The 16,283-nt window shown below is 37.8% G+C and overlaps 1 protein-coding gene and 1 long non-coding RNA gene across 5 annotated transcripts in view; one reads left to right on the top strand and one right to left on the bottom strand.

Moving 5' to 3' along the window:
• The window catches only part of PREX2 (phosphatidylinositol-3,4,5-trisphosphate dependent Rac exchange factor 2), a 114,541-nt gene that overhangs the window by 26,530 nt on the left and 71,728 nt on the right, over nt 1-16,283 (bottom strand). Inside the window, exons 23-30 of the mRNA XM_070747896.1 lie at nt 14,109-14,270; nt 11,515-11,737; nt 8,526-8,733; nt 7,232-7,411; nt 6,597-6,691; nt 5,752-5,834; nt 5,109-5,199; nt 3,201-3,329 (exon numbers count right to left, since the gene is read on the bottom strand). Coding sequence (XP_070603997.1) covers nt 3,201-3,329; nt 5,109-5,199; nt 5,752-5,834; nt 6,597-6,691; nt 7,232-7,411; nt 8,526-8,733; nt 11,515-11,737; nt 14,109-14,270 — 1,171 coding nt within the window. The remainder of the gene's footprint in view (nt 1-3,200; nt 3,330-5,108; nt 5,200-5,751; nt 5,835-6,596; nt 6,692-7,231; nt 7,412-8,525; nt 8,734-11,514; nt 11,738-14,108; nt 14,271-16,283) is intronic.
• The window catches only part of LOC139165030 (uncharacterized), an 86,949-nt gene that overhangs the window by 38,288 nt on the left and 32,378 nt on the right, over nt 1-16,283 (top strand). For 2 of the 4 annotated variants that reach the window (XR_011558727.1, XR_011558728.1), the window contains exons 2-4: nt 8,374-8,452; nt 8,633-8,699; nt 15,367-15,532. This is a non-coding gene — a long non-coding RNA (uncharacterized lncRNA). The remainder of the gene's footprint in view (nt 1-8,373; nt 8,453-8,632; nt 8,700-15,366; nt 15,533-16,283) is intronic. The other 2 variants (XR_011558730.1, XR_011558729.1) reach the window with 2 other exon arrangements.

The raw sequence follows: 16,283 nt of genomic DNA, 5'->3' as shown, positions 1-16,283 counted from the left end.
AAGCCACCAAGCTGCAAAGGGCTCAGAAAAACAATGGAATGTTTGATTTTGAATATGACTGAAGTTAATTTTAAAAAATGAATGCACAATAGAAATGTAACAAGACCGGCAACTTATAATGATGTTCAAAGGAATTGTTGAGGAATTGTATCAGGAGTTTGAATCAATGTCAGCTGTGCTAGATCTTCTCAGAACCGTCTGTTCCCAAAAGAAGCTATTACAGAAAAAGTAAAAGTCTGTCTGAGAACAAAGTGAACAAGAATTTATCATTAGATATATAAGTGTATATATCAGATGGTGCTTTTAAGAAGGGAATAAAAATGTCAATTCCAGAAAGCTATTAGAATTATTTATTTTTGCTGGACTTACAAAAGAGGCTTTTTGAAATTCTGAAATAATTCAAAATAAGGAATGATAATCAGCTGAATGAATTAAATAACAAGATTGTTTTACATAAAAAAAAGAAACAGAATGTTAGTTTATTTCTTCAGAATTAAAATGTTACTTGTATTTTATGTTCCATTCAAAAGACATGTTCCATCCATGTGTTTTGGATGGTTTTCTTTGCATTTGCTGACATCTAATCTAAAAAATGTTGTATTGGAGATGCTTACAATTAACATGATGTTTAAGCATTTTTGCTCGAGTTACTTTAAGCAACATAATTTGAGAGCATTTAAATTGACTTTGTGTTTAATCGTACTTTTTATTTATTAAATTTATATTTATTTCACTATCCAAGTGACTATGTGGCTTACAATCCTCTTTAAAAAGGGATTTTAGGTGAGTTTGTTCTCTTTAAAGGAAAAATTATTTCACTTTTTCATATTAAATTTCAGTCTCTTGTTCATACTAGATTACTGGAAACACTTTATATCTTCTAAATGTGCATTTGTTTATAGTTAAGAGCTGAGATGTGGAATGATCAGTTTTATACGTTTTAATTAATATTTTTAGGGGTCCGTTTTGCTGACAACTAGATTAGAAAGTATATTACTTATTAGATTTGGCTATAGTTATTTGAATTATGAGATGAGTTTTATATCTTTAATTAAGAGAAGACGACTAGATAATTTATACTTGTGAAGTGATGAAAAATCTATTTCTTGGTTATTTTCCTTCTATTTTTTTTCTTGTTTGCACCATTTATTCTCTATTTCCATTTTTCAATTTTAGTCTGCATTATCTTTTAATACATTTTACTGTACTTTAAAAAAGGTATCTCAAGCTGATGAAGCCAAGAAAAGGAATCTGAAGAAAGGCAAACACAGCTTTCTGTTTCAATTATTTTGTTAAAATCTGTTAGTATACATTACAGTTAAAATTTATTTCTGTACAAATTTATACAAATTTATATTTGTGCTCCCTCTGTCTCTCTTTCTCCCACCTACCCACCCATTCACATAAATGATTTGCATTAGGACAAATCAACTAGCAATAGACACAGAAGCAGAAATCATATTTACACACCATTGAAAAGAAACAATTTTTAAAACCTGAAAAGGAAACAAAAGACCAGAACAGAATCTCTCTAACAACCAACACCAAGATTCTGTGTTAGCAAAAACTTCAGAAGAGAAGGATTTAGGGGTAGTGATTTCTGACAGTCTCAAAATGGGTGAGCAGTGTGGTCGGGAGAGTAGAAAAAGCAAGTAGGATGCTTGGCTGCATAGCTACAGGTATAACAAGCAGGAAGAGGGAGATTGTGATCCCCTTATATAGAGCGCTGGTGAGACCCCATTTGGAATACTGTGTTCAGTTCTGGAGACCTCACCTACAAAAAGATATTGACAAAATTGAACGGGTCCAAAGATGGGCTATAAGAATGGTGGAAGGTCTTAAGCATAAAACGTATCAGGAAAGACTTAATGAACTCAATCTGTATAGTCTGGAGGATAGAAGGAAAAGGGGGGACATGATTGAAACATTTAAATATGTTAAAGGATTAAATAAGGTTCAGGAGAGAAGTGTTTTTAATAGGAAAGTGAACACAAGAACAAGGGGACACAATCTGAAGTTAGTTGGGGGAAAGATCAAAAGCAACGTGAGAAAATATTATTTCACTGAAAGAGTAGTAGATCCTTGGAACAAACTTCCAGCAGACGTGGTTGGTAAATCCACAGTAACTGAATTTAAACATGCCTGGGATAAACATATATCCATTGTTAGATAAAATACAGGAAATAGTATAAGGACAGACTAGATGGACCTTGAGGTCTTTTTCTGCCGTCAGTATTCTATGTTTCTATGTTTCTAAGATAAGCAGAAATTAACACCCACAAATGATCAAGCAGAAGACAGTACCCCAGTCATGAAACTACCAAGGAAAATATCGGAACCCCAACAATACTTGGAGGGAAAGCTACTGTATATAAACAGAGTGCTGTTTACAGTGGTACCTTTACTTACAAACTTAATTTGTTCCGTGGCCAGGTTCTTAAGTAGAAAAGTTTGTAAGAAGAAGCCATTTTTCCCATAGGAATCAATGTAAAAGCAAATAATGCACACAAACCCATTAGGAAAGAAATAAAAGCTCAGAATTTGGGGAGGAGGAGGAGGAAGAAGGAGGAGGAGGACAGTCACTGACGAAGTAAGAAGGTGAGGTAAGGGGAATTTTAAAAACATCCAAAACTTTAAGGCTTAAAAAAAAAGAGGCACTCTGAGGCAGTGAGGAGGAGCATGCGCCTCCAATACACCTGGTGCCATTCTCCCATATACTGTGCCAGAGAGAGAAACCAAGGGGGAATGGCAGGAAACTGGCCGGGCCTTCGTGCCGTTTTCAAATTTCCTTGGAATTTTTTCTGGGCTCGGATTCTTTTAATGCAAATAATGCGTGTGATTGGAAAAACCACAGGGAGGGTGGAAGCCCTGTTTCCTCCCAGGAGATTCCTAGAGAGGCCCCACGGAGGCTTCTCCCTGCCTTTCCCGGTTACAGTTTCAGAGGCTCGGGTTTATAAGTGAAAAATGGTTCTTGAGAAGAGTCAAAAAAATCTTGAACACCCGATTCTTATCTAGAAATGTTCATAAGTAGAAGCGTTCTTAGGTAGAGGTACTACTGTAATTCCGCATGCTCATTTGTACTGATGATGATACCTAATTGGTTAATGAAACATCTGAAAAGCTATTAAAACATTATTTTATGTTTCAGAACTTCTGTTTAAGTAGCATACAATAAGAGGTATTGTAGATGAATTACTAACCTTCAACAAATTTTCGAATGCTTTGAGAAAGGTTTTGAACACTGCTGGGGAGATTCCAAGGATCTTGTTTAATATGAAGCCTCAGTTTCTTTGGGCAGTTCACCTTAACTTCAATTTCTTGCTGAAATTCTAGATAAAACCAGAATAATTAATTTTGTTACAATATTTTTACCTGATTGTAATACTCTTATATTATACTCCTTTTCAGTTGTACATTTGCAAAAAAATGCCATCCTAGCCTTGTACCATTGAACAGACTTTACAAAGCTCTCTGGACTCCTATATTTAGGAGATTCAGGTACACCTTGTTTTCTAAGTCAATTTTGGATTGGGGTTGCATTCATGCAACCATTCTCACTAGACATAAATATAATTTATTTATACCCAATGAAGAATTTAAGATGATCAATCCTAAAAATGAAGAGCAGACAGTACCAGTATATATGGATATTAATGTTGAGACAAAAAATATGTATCCTTGTTTGAAGGCATACTCATAAAAAGGGGGAAATGGAATAGAAAATGTGTCTCTGTATGAGAGAGTGTGCCATAACTACTAAAATTAGTTATATATTCCATTAACAACATTACATGATTTCTATTGCCATATTTGTCTTCCATGCACATATTGCCTTCAACTATTGTCTTTCATGCACGTAAAATCACTCTCACAAATCTCCTCCCAAGAAATTCCTAGAGAAACATAGAGAAACAAACAAGCACACACACACACACACACACACACACACACACACACACAGTACTTCCTTCTTCCAGCAGAGAGTGGCAAAAAAGGATAAAAAATAGCAGATTAGGGTGGGGTGGTGAAATACAGTGGTACCTCTACTTACGAACTTAATTAGTTCCGTGACCAGGTTCTTAAGTAGAAAAGTTTGTAAGAAGCAATTTTTCCCAAAGGAATCAATGTATAAGTAAATATTGCATGCGATTGGGGAAACCACAGGGAGGGTGGAGGCCCCGTTTCCTCCCAGGAGATTTCTAGAGAGGCCCCACAGAGGCTTCTCCCTGCCTTTTTTGGCCCTGTCTCCTCCCAGGAGATTCCTAGAGAGGCCTCACGGAGGCTTCTCCCTGCCTTTTTTGGCCCTGTCTCCTCCCAGGAGATTTCTAGAGAGGCCCCACAGAGGCTTCTCCCTGCCTTTTTTGGCCCTGTCTCCTCCCAGGAGATTCCTAGAGAGGCCCCACAGAGGCTTCTCCCTGCCTTTTTTGGCCCTGTCTCCCCCCAGGAGATTCCTAGAGAGGCCTCACGGAGGCTTCTCCCTGCCTTTTTTGGCCCTGTCTCCTCCCAGGAGATTTCTAGAGAGGCCCCACAGAGGCTTCTCCCTGCCTTTTTTGGCCCTGTCTCCTCCCAGGAGATTCCTAGAGAGGCCTCATGGAGGCTTATCCATGCCTTTTCGGGTTACAGTTTCGGAGGCTCAGGTTTGTAAGTGGAAAGTGGTTCTTGAGAAGAGGCAAAAAAATCTTGAACACCCAGTTCTTATCTAGTACAGGCGTTTGTGGGTAGAGGTCCCACTATATAGAGAAATGAAAAATGAAAAGATCTAGAGAAAAGTAAAAATGAAAATGGAATCTGTGAGGATTTAAAAAAAATACTGGTCACGCTCAGACTACTGTTTAAAAAGTTTTCTTCAAAACGTTAAATATTTATTGCATTAGTTGAATATATCTTCCATAGCACAATAAGAACCAATGAATTCCTTCAGTTTTTTCCCCATAATTCCTTCTGCCACAGCAATCTGCATGCTAAAAAGGCCCATAAAATGTTTACAGCCGGTAGTTCTCTACATATAATACAAAATACATTTCTATTTATATTGTTAACTATAATACTGCTTTAAAAAGTACAAGAAACTACACTCAGTGTTGTACTTAGCTTTGCAAAATTAATACCTTGAAAACTTCGACCAGGGGTGAAGAACTTGGTTTGTTCAAAAGCTCTAGCCACTGCTGGACTTTTCAATAGATTAATAATTGAATCTACCTGTTGGATTCAGAAATGATTGATAAATATTGAAAAGTTTATTCTGATAATCCGTTCAATCTGCTTTAAAATACTATGATATATGCAAGATCTAGGGGAAAATCTAGGCATTTATTAGAAGAAACAGTATAAAGAGAGATGTGGGAGATCTACAATTATATATTTTATTCAAACTCAACTGGTGGAGACAAACCTATCACCGTTTTTGGTCTTAGCAGACAAATCCCTACCAAAGCAAAACAAGAATCAAGTAGATTTTTTAACAACTCAGTAAGCTTGCCTATGGGAAAAAGCTAACCTCTTTCTTTCTTTCTTTCTTTCTTTCTTTCTTTCTTTCTTTCTTTCTTTCTTTCTTTCTTTCACTTTTTATTGTTACCAAAGCATAACAGAAACCGGCTTTATCTTATTCTTCACCCTCTTTTTGCCTGTTCTCTGTGCCAGAGTTACTGACTTCCCTCACCTTGATTCTAATCTTATCCAATTCCTTCCCAACGCTTTCATAAATCTGTCACATGTTACAAGGCAGAAGAAAACTGAAATGAAATAGCTTGCCTGAGCAAAAAGATGTTCCAAGCAGCCATAAAGTTTATCCTGCTTATCATGAGAAATGCAGATGCTCTGAGGAAGTTCATCGCCTAATAAGACAATATTTGAAATCATAGTTGACTTTAGATCACAGATATTCATATTCTATATTTGAACTATCTTGATGTTGAAAAAGATCTAGAAATAGAACGGGCACTAAAACGTGCACTGCTACCAGAGTACGGGTTTCCTCCTCTTTTTGGAAATTAGTCTGGTTTTCTTCATTTCACTCAAGTTCCTATTGCTTAACCGACAGTTTCATTCAGATTTATAATAATACTCCATACAACATATTTCATCCTTTACCCTAAGTCTTGCAAAGGGAGCGGGGGAAATCAGATATATGCTAGTAACACTATCTTTTATTTTGTCCTTCTTTCTACAGCCTATAGAAAACTATCCTTATTTTCAAGTATAATTTGTCCCACAGATGGGAGTCAATAATGGGTAAACTAGTTTAATATATTACCTATCCAGTTCAATTAAATGCAAGTGAAGTTTCTGAATAAAGAAAATATTTGCAGCTAAGCGAAAGAAGGACATTATTTCCAACTTCATCACATACATACATTAATTTGGGGCAATTAATAGCTATACTTCATTGCTGCTCGATTACTGTTATCATATTTTCAATTTATTTATTTTTTGTTGTAGTGTTTTACAACTTAATTTGTGTAAATGTGTAATTGTGGCAGAATATGAGTTATGTAAAATAAAATAAATGAAGACAAATTCTAGTAAGCAAAACTCACAGATTCCCCCCAGTAAGAATATAAATATGACCACACAAACAAAAAAAAATGGAAAGGCACCTGAATCCATTTCATCACTATGAAAATAAGAACTACATTGGCTACTGCAAATACTGGTGAAAGAAGCAGTGGAATTCCGGTTGCTGTTGCAATCACTAAAAAGGGGAGAAAAGGAAGAGTATAAATCCGTCAAGAATGTATATGTTTTAGGCAATTCTTTCAAATATTTTCTTAGCATGATTTGTATTAAAGCATACTATAAATTTTATTTTGTCTTGGGGTGAAAAAAAATTATTAGTGCTGGTATATTTTTTAGCCTTGCAATGTAGTGCTAAAGGCTACAATTGAAGAGGGAAGTGGGTTTAAGTTCACTGAAAATGTATTAACAGCCGAGACCTCTAAGAAAGAATAATATCATTCGGGAGAGAGGAATAGCTGTGACAATGGGAAACTTCATTCATAGCAGTATATTAAATCAGAAGGTACAAATTTGATATATTTGCCGCAAAGCACACATTAAAAAAACTCTTTACAGTACTTGGAAATAAAACACAAATAGCCCAATATATATTACTTAATAATACTATGTATTACTTAATTGCTTAATAATGCTATCTAACAGGTTTTTTAAAAATTAACATTACAAAGTAAAATTGTAAATTTGGTGTTTATTATTATATTAAATGATACATTACCTATATGAATCCCGGTTGCTTATAGTGTCATGACCAGAATCTTCCTGCTCATCACTTACTACATTGAAGCATACTTTTTTCCCATTGCGTTCTCCTTTTTCATTATCACTGTCTGTTGACATTAACAATTCATGGTTTGTATGTTGTGAACTTGGAGAATATGTTATTGAAGAGAGAAGGCTGGAATTTATAAATTTAACAGAGGCAATTAAAAATAATGCAGACCTCTAATTTATATGAAAATGTGCAAATGCAGGCAGGGCATACCGCATTTTTCAGAGTATAAGATTCACCTTTTTCCTCCCTAAAAGAGGCTGATAATTTGGGTGCGGCTTATACTCTGAATGTAACTTTCCCCACCCTCAGCCCTAACTAGTTGCTAACGATCTTCCCAGTTCTTACCTTGCAGGCTCTTTCATTGTTTCTCTCTGCAAATAATGTTTTCCAAGCCCTAAATCTTAGCAGGGGTTTTTTTTTCATTGCTCTAACTTGCTCGGAATAAGTTTTTTTCCAGCCCTAACCAGGTTCTAACGATGTTCCCAGTTCTTACTGGCTTGCAAGCTCTTTCATTGTTACTCTCTGCAAAGAATGTTTTCCAAGATCTAAGTCTTTGCATGTTTTTTTCCATTGTTCTACTTGTTCCGAATGTTTCTTTCCAGGTGCTAATGGTATTCCCATCTCTTACTGGCTTGCAAGCTCTTTCATAGTTACTCTCTCTGAATAAGGTTTTTTAAAAGCCCTAACCAGGGGATAAAATAATGTGCTGAAGCTGACCAAACTAAGGATGCTAGCCAGATGAATATCTGGTAAGCAGATTCTTTTCCCTATTTTCCTCCCAAAAACTAAGGTGTGTCTTATACTCCAGTATGTCTTATACTCCAAAAAATATGGTACTCTTAAAACAGAAGCAGGAATCTAATGTAGCTCATACAACATCCGATCATGAATTACTCTGTCCAAATATTGTTCACTTATTCCATACACATAATACTTTAAAGTTTTAAACTAAAGCCATAGGATATTCCAAATGGAAGAAATTCAAAGACCAGAGTTACTTCTATTTGTTATTACACTTGCCTTAATGAAATCAATGGAGTTATTGATTGGTTTGACTTATTTGAATACGTTTTTGTCCAACCCAGAAATATCAAGTACTGAATATGCAAAAACAGATGGAAATGTTTTATCACAGACTTATGGTTCTCCAAGAAAAATCCAAATGTAAGTTAAAGCTATGTTTAGAAAGGTAATATATGTATTAATATCCCAATCCATAAACCTTAGGATTACTTACTCATCTATTTGAAAAACACAGTTTTCCACCTCCTTCAATGTACTCTGTAATTTGCATAACAGTTTCTGATAGATGTCTTCTGTTTCTAAATCATCTTCTTTTAACAGGTACCTTAAACCATGGCCATCCTGTTGACCTAATGAGTGACCTGATGGAGCCGCCATGGTTGTTATAGTATGTTGCATATAAACCATGGGATTCAGTTTACCTAGAGAAAGTATATTGCATAAAATGCTGTATTTAGATTCACTATTACTCAATTAATCTAAGTGCAAAAAAATCCAGCTCACTTTCATAAATCTAATTACAAATTCAAAACACAAACAAAAAATAATGCTGAAAATCCACACTTATGATTATTCATTTTTACAAGCATAATTCACTTTTTAACGTTATTCCACAAGCTAATGAAACAGAATAATCTGAATTAAAATAGAAATGATTACACAATAGCATAGGGGGAGACACACGACCTGGTGTTTCTCTTTGGGCAGTGGAGAGATTATCTGGAATTAAGGGGTATAGATTATTTTCCCTTGTCATGGTCAGATCATTTCCTACTGAGGTTAGACTTTAAGACGCTACTCCCACATCATAGGAAGGCAGAGCCGACTAAGTGGCTCTGCTCCAGATACCTAATGGACCCTGAAGGGTTCCAGAAGGAGCTTGCGGTGATATCGTACTCCGTTGTCCACAATCTAGCCAAGTCACTGGTGACTGCCTGGAATAGGGCAGCATCGGGGGCACTGGAACAGATTGCGCCTTTGCGACCTCTCCATGGTGATGGATCCAGGTTTACCAAGGAGCTCTGAGAGATGAAGCGCCAGAAGAGATGTCTAGATTGCTGCTGTAGGACCAGTAACACTGAGTCTGACCGAACACTTTTAAGAGCTTTACTGAAAGAGTAGTAGATCCTTGGAACAAACTTCCAGCAGATGTGGTTGGTAAATCCACAGTAACCGAATTTAAACATGCCTGGGATAAACATATATCCATTGTAAGATAAAATACAGGAAATAGTAAAAGGGCAGACTAGATGGACCATGGGGTCTTTTTCTGCCGTCAGTCTTCTATGTTTCTATGTTTCTAAGAGCCTTTATTAAGACATATTTAATGGCAATACGGGCAGCAAAATGCTCACATTTTTCCTCACTTATTGCATCTGGTGATCCACGCCCAGCCGCCCTATTTAGGATGACTTGTTCCCTCCTTAATGTAGGGGGAACGGAGAAGCCCCTGCGGAGTAGGGCTGAGGAGTTTGCCAGGTTTCTATCACATAACATTGCTCAGATTTGGATGGACCTGGGCTCCAACTGGCACTGAAGACCTGGCTTTTCCGGCAGGCTTGGGGCCATTGATTTCGCAATTTTATGAGGTCCAGCCTTGAATGATATGTATGTATGTATGTGATTTTTTAAACTCTTTTTTCTTAATCTTTTATGATGTTTTTAGATGTATTTTATGTCCTGTCGTAAGCCGCTCAAAGTTCCTCAGGAGTTGGGCGGCACAGAAATACAATAAATAAATAAATAAATATAATAATGCAAAAACCATAAATTCTTGAAAAATATCTCCATGCTTTAGCAAAAGTTAGACTCAGAAATAGACAAGCTGTCATAGACACACAAATTATTATGATTACTTCTCAGCTGACAGGGGAGTAAATTAAGCAAACAATGTCCTCAACAACGGACTCCAGGGCTGTCACGCCTCTTTTATCAATGCTTGTTCAATGACTATTTCAAAAGAAAAAAATGTACTATTTATTTAGCAAATATGGCACTCACTTTAAATAGGACACTTGCTCTGATGAAAATATAGCTGAATTAGATAAACATTGGCAGCTTCCTATTATTACAATCTTAAAGTGACCATTTGAGGAAGAAAAAATAAGCAGTCATTTAGATGGATCACAAAATAAAAATAGTGATTACAGAGTACATTTGACTCTGACAAATAAATAAATAAAATTAAAATAGAAAATCATATGTATGGATGTGACTTGGTTCTAAGTCTTCAATTACCACACCAAAATAGCCATTATGCAATGCCAAAGGGGCAATTTCCTATATTATATATGTTTTTCTTTCCCAAAGAAGAAAAAGTTAATGAGCTGGATACTTGAAAGTGGAACTCCTCCAAAGAACTAGCCATTGCAGTCACTCTCTGACACTTTAAGCATCAAATATCCCTGCAAGCAGATAGACAACAAAACCTCAAGGAGAAATGTCCTGTGCAACAGATTCTCCTCTTCATCAATTCCCCCGAGAAAAACAAGCATGAATGAAGCCCTTGGAAAGGTAGAAAAGGCAGGTGAAAGGATGGCAATGATAGTATTGGTTTATGAAGCAAGAGCAGGCCAAAATCTTTAGTCCTTGAGTAGAACAAAAATTTCTTCTTTACCCTTAATAATGGTATTAGTTAAAACATTCTATACCTCTAAATCAAGTATGTCAAACTGGCAGACTGCAGGCTAGATGTGTCTGGATCCACAAATGGAAAACACCTTGCAAAATATCACATGACTGCAAAATGATGTGGCAATCATGCTCTAAATCAGTGGTTCCCAACCTTTTTTGAGCCGCGGCACATTATTCACATTTACAAAATCCTGGGGAACATTGAGTGGGGGGGGGGGCCTAAAAAAAGTCTGGACAAAAAAAATATCTCTCTTCCTCCCTTTCGCTCTATTTCTCTCTCTCTCCCTCTTTCTCTCTCTTCCTTCCTTCCTTCCTCTTTCTTTCCCTCTCTCTCTCCATCCCTCTTTGTTTCTCCCTACAGCTGCCGAAAAACTTGGAAGGCGCAAAGGAAGCTCAGCTTCCGGTCTCACAACTTTTTGCTCTTCGCACTCTCAGCAAAAAGTTGCGAGACCACAAGCTGAGCTTCCTTCTTCGCGGCACACCTGACCATGTCTGCTCTAAATTAACCCAATCCCTTCATTTCTTATCATAATAAGGAAAGAAACTAATTTTTCAACTTTTCTGTTTACCTTGCTCCATATGTCTGTTTTCTTTTTCATGTGAAAAATGTTTTCTGCTATCAAGTTGAACACCAAAGGCACTGCCAAGTGACGTTGACGTTTTAGGATATGAGACTTCCATAACATTGATATGACAGTTAGTTGGACAGAAATCACTGCTATGCAGTGGTGAGATCTTTGACTTAGCTTGCTTGAAGGTAGGCCAAGCTCGGTTTTGTAGAACCCGTGAAAACTACAGATAAACCCAAAAGGAAAAGGTTGTATGAATCCAAAGATTCCAGTTTATACTAACATAATAACTTTTGCAACTCATTTTTCATAAGTAAGGAAAGCATTGTTTCATATTCTTATTTTTGCACATGGTTTCTGTTTCCACAACATGTAATTTTGCACGCAAAATTTCTGCATCAAAATTTCTGCATCAAAATAAGTGAACAGCACACCTTCCTTGAGTTAAAGATAATGTCAAATACAAAGAATCAAGTGCAGCATCCACAATAGGAATTTGAACATATTCTAAGCACAAATTATACCCACTTCCCAGCTCATATAACTATAACAGAGTGAGCTATAAGTTTCATTTCCAAAAGTGAGAAAAATAACCAATCATTCAATCCATTTCTATTCTGATTTGATGCCCAAATCTGATATCTTTCAATCTAAATATTCTACACCCCATCGGATAATAGTTAGGTAGTTAAATTGATGCTGCAGTAAATAAGGTAATAATAAAAAGCCATCGCATAATTATTTATAAATTTCAAACATTTTTGCACTGAAACTAACAGTACAGTTAATCACATTCCTGACAATCTGTTTCTACCTGAAAGATAAAAACAAAATTATCCTTAGAATAAAACATATTCCCAACAGCCACTCAAATAGAAAAATGTTCTGAAAATAAAAATTGTGCATTATGTTCATAGATTCTCAAAGATCTTATCCAAGCAGATGGGGAATATGTGGGCTTATAACTTTAGGTTCGGTAAATATGTCTACCTCCTCCACATGGTTGTAGCACTGTACTTGTTCTTGGTCCAATATGCTCTTGCTATTCTTGTTCTGCAGATATTATTAAATTTCTCTACAATACACCAGCAATAAATGAAAAGTATTTTGTCTATCATAGCAATTTTAATTTCACAGGAATCACAAAAAATGTAAGGCCAGTTTGTTGCTAAACTTTTTTTCTGATGTCAGCCTGATCCATTTAACAAATAACTTTCAAAATCTACTTTGCAGGATTAGAAACCTTCCCAAGCATATTTTCATAAAAATCTTATCTATACACCATCTATGTATTTACTTTGATTCTACATATTTTCTGTATATGTACCCATACAGTGATGGGCTCCTACGGGTGCCGTCAGGTATGTAGAATTGGTAGAAAATGTTTGATTTTTTTCCCCCCATCCTGGGTATGTTTTTCCTATCGCAGTAAATGAGGTTGAATGTGTATAATTTTAGAAGAGCTGTGCATTCATGTGTGTGTGTGTACATACACATACAGTTTATATATAAGAGAAGAAGTGGCGCAGCAGGTAGAGTGCAGTACTGCAGGCCACTAAAGCTGACTGCTAGATCTGCAGGTCAGCGATTCAAATCTCATCACCGGCTCAAGGTTGACTCAGTCTTCCATCCTTCCGAGGTGGGTAAAATGAGGACCCGGGTTGTGGGGGCAATATGCTGGCTCTGTTAAAAAGTGCTATTGCTAACATGTTGTAAGCCGCCCTGAGTCTAAGGAGAAGGGTGGCATAAAAAAAATTAATAAATAATAAATAATATAGCTAATGTATATTTTGTGGCATACATTCATAGAATTAAGTAGTATATTTTGGATGTTCAGTAATAGTAAATAAGGAAATTGTAAATAGGGAAATTGTATCTCTTTGAGGCAAGAAGAGACCAGGCGGTCCCAGAATATCTCCGGGACCGCCTTCTGCCGCACGAATCCCAGCGACCGGTTAGGTCCCACAGAGTTGGCCTTCTCCGGGTCCCGTCGACTAAACAATGTCATTTGGCGGGACCCAGGAGAAGAGCCTTCTCTGTGGCGGCCCCAACCCTCTGGAACCAGCTCCCCCCAGATATCAGAGTTGCCCCCACCCTCCTTGCCTTTCGCAAGCTCCTTAAAACCCACCTCTGTCGTCAGGCATGGGCGAATTGAAAAAAAATTTCTCCCTCCCCCTAGGCTTATAGAATTTATACATGGTATGTTTGTTGGTATGATTGGTCTCTTAAATTGGGGTTTTTAGATTACTTTTTAATATTAGATTTGTTACATTGTTTTATATTGTTGTTAGCCGCCCCGAGTCTTCGGAGAGGGGCGGCATACAAATCTAACTAAACTAAACAGGCACCCTAACCCTAACCCAAATCCTTGATGTGACATCAAGTTGGCCACCTTTAAGCCAGTCACATGACTTTTAAGCCACCCCGGTCATATGATCGTCAAGCCACTCCCACCTGGTCACATAGTCGGCAAGCTACACCCACAAAATAAGCCACGCCTGCGGCGTGGTAGTAAAAAACTTTGCAGCCCCTTCACTGTACCCATAGTTAGTTCCACTTGAATATTTTCTTCTAAGCAAATTTACAACTTTTACCTTTTTATAACTTGTAATCCTTCTGCAAATGTGCTCTATTTTTTCACTGCAAATGGCACTGAATTTGCTCTGAAGATTGGTAGGAATTACTTCATGTATACTATTTAAGCTGCTACAGTTTTGCACAAACTGCTCATCACTTTTTGCTAGAGCTTCAAGGATCTATTAAGACAAAAGTAATTATTTAAGGTTATTAATTAGGTACATATTGATATTTCACAATGCTAATATTTGTGAAATCAACTTGTCCAATTATTATGGCTTAAGTTAAAAAAAAACCAGACAACTCATTTATCAAACTCATTTATCAGGTTTCAGATTTGAATTTTGAGACTATGTAAATGAATTGCTGTTTGTCCTAAGTTAGAGTTCTGTCTATTTACCATGAAAATGGTCACATGGACAGCCTGAAATTCTTGGATTAATTAAGACTCCTGTGAGCAATGACAGAAGCATCTTGCCTTCTAGGACATGATTTGTAAGCGGTGAAGGGTTTCTGAATTGTGAGCTCAGGTTATATCAAGCGGCAGGGCTTTGAATCCACTGAAGAGAAATAAGCAGTAGATCTGGAGAGAATGTCCCTAAAAATGTGATGGCGAACCTATGGCATGGGTTGCACGTGGCACGCGGAGATATATTGAGAGAAATTAAAAAAGGGCCAGTCTTCTTCTTTGTATAAAATGGAATCCTGGACTAATTAGGGAGGAATATTATACATACAATAATATAATAATATAGTCTTTCTGTGATGATTTAGATAACATTGAGAAACGAAGTGGGAGGGTGAAACTGATATTTTGTCTTCTAGGAATTCTTACTATATAGAAGAACTGAAAACCAACCATGTTCTTCCATCTAGGTTTTGCCAAATGATATGATATTTCTTAAATCCTATAATTCTTAATAATAATTCTTAAAACTACAGTGGTACTTCGTGATACGAACCCCCCGTGATATGAACATTTTGAGATACGAACCGGGGGTTCAGAATTTTTTTGCCTCTTCATACGACCTTTTTTCGACTTACGAACCCACTGCAGATCGCAAAATGTCGCTCTGCTGGGCCTCCGCCGCCCAGCTGTCACCTTTTAAAACAGCCGGGGGGCTTCTCGGTGTTCTCCCGAACTCCAAACCCGGAGATTTGGCAAAAGTTCAGCAAAAGTTCGGATTCTGGAGGCCGTGGAGAAGCGCCCGGCTGTTTCAGAAGGTTACAGCCGGGCAGTGCTGCCCGGCGGAGCGCCGTTTTTGAAATCGGCAGTGGTGTTTTCGACTGATCTGGAGGCTGAAACGGAGGTGGGGAATCCCAATAGGGAATTCCATGGGCGGAGATTTGATGTCATGAAGACGTCCTTCCTGGCCTCGAACGTTACGAACTTTTCACCTTACGAACCTCCTTCGGGAACCAATTAGGTTCGTAAAATGAGGTATTACTGTACTATTAAAATGCAATAGGGTGATGAAATGTTGAAGCTTATAATTTTGGGAAACTAATAAATTAAAAAAAGTTTCAGGATTACTTTGATGCTTAGCCTATTTTGTATTTATCATTTTATGGTTTGAATTTAGTAGATGAACCACGATTCATAATCTTAAATAAACATCAAAAGCACCCAAATCACTGATCAAATCATTGAAATACAAGCAGGGGTCGACAAAGTTGTTCAGAATCTAGGAGCCAGCCAAAAAATTTAGGAGCCAGAATTTTTTTTAAGCAAACTTGGTTTTTTGCCGAGTCTCCACCTGACATCGCTTTCACCCCCTCCCCCCCGGCGCAGGCCTGGCTCCGCCGAGCCGGCTCTGCTGTACTCCCGTCGGGATCCGAGGGGAGACCGTTAGTCAGAAACCGAAACAGAGAAGAAGGAAAGGGAGACCGGGCCGGGGACGCGGGGGAGGGGGGGAGGGGGGAGGAGGGGTTACTGGTCGGAAGTCACCGCGCACGCGGCCGGAGGAGGAATGAACAAAACCTCACGACGGGAGGGGAGGGGCTTCCGCTTCTCTCCGAAGGCGGGTGAGCGGCCAAGATCGGAGCGTCTGTGTGCGGTGGGGGGGAGTGAAGGGGTTCGAGTAGGAGGCGGAATGGAGGCAAGGGGGGGAGGGAGAGACGCACGCAAGCGCAGGGGACGCTGGGAAAGCAGCTCGCTCCGAGGTTGATGGGCGGAGCTACGGAAGCCAAGA

The sequence above is a fragment of the Erythrolamprus reginae genome, chromosome 3, assembly GCF_031021105.1.
Source record: "Erythrolamprus reginae isolate rEryReg1 chromosome 3, rEryReg1.hap1, whole genome shotgun sequence".
NCBI classification, from domain to species: Eukaryota; Metazoa; Chordata; class Lepidosauria; order Squamata; family Dipsadidae; genus Erythrolamprus; species Erythrolamprus reginae.
The sequence above is the reverse complement of the archived record's forward strand: the minus strand, read 5'-3'. Positions and strand labels throughout refer to the sequence as shown.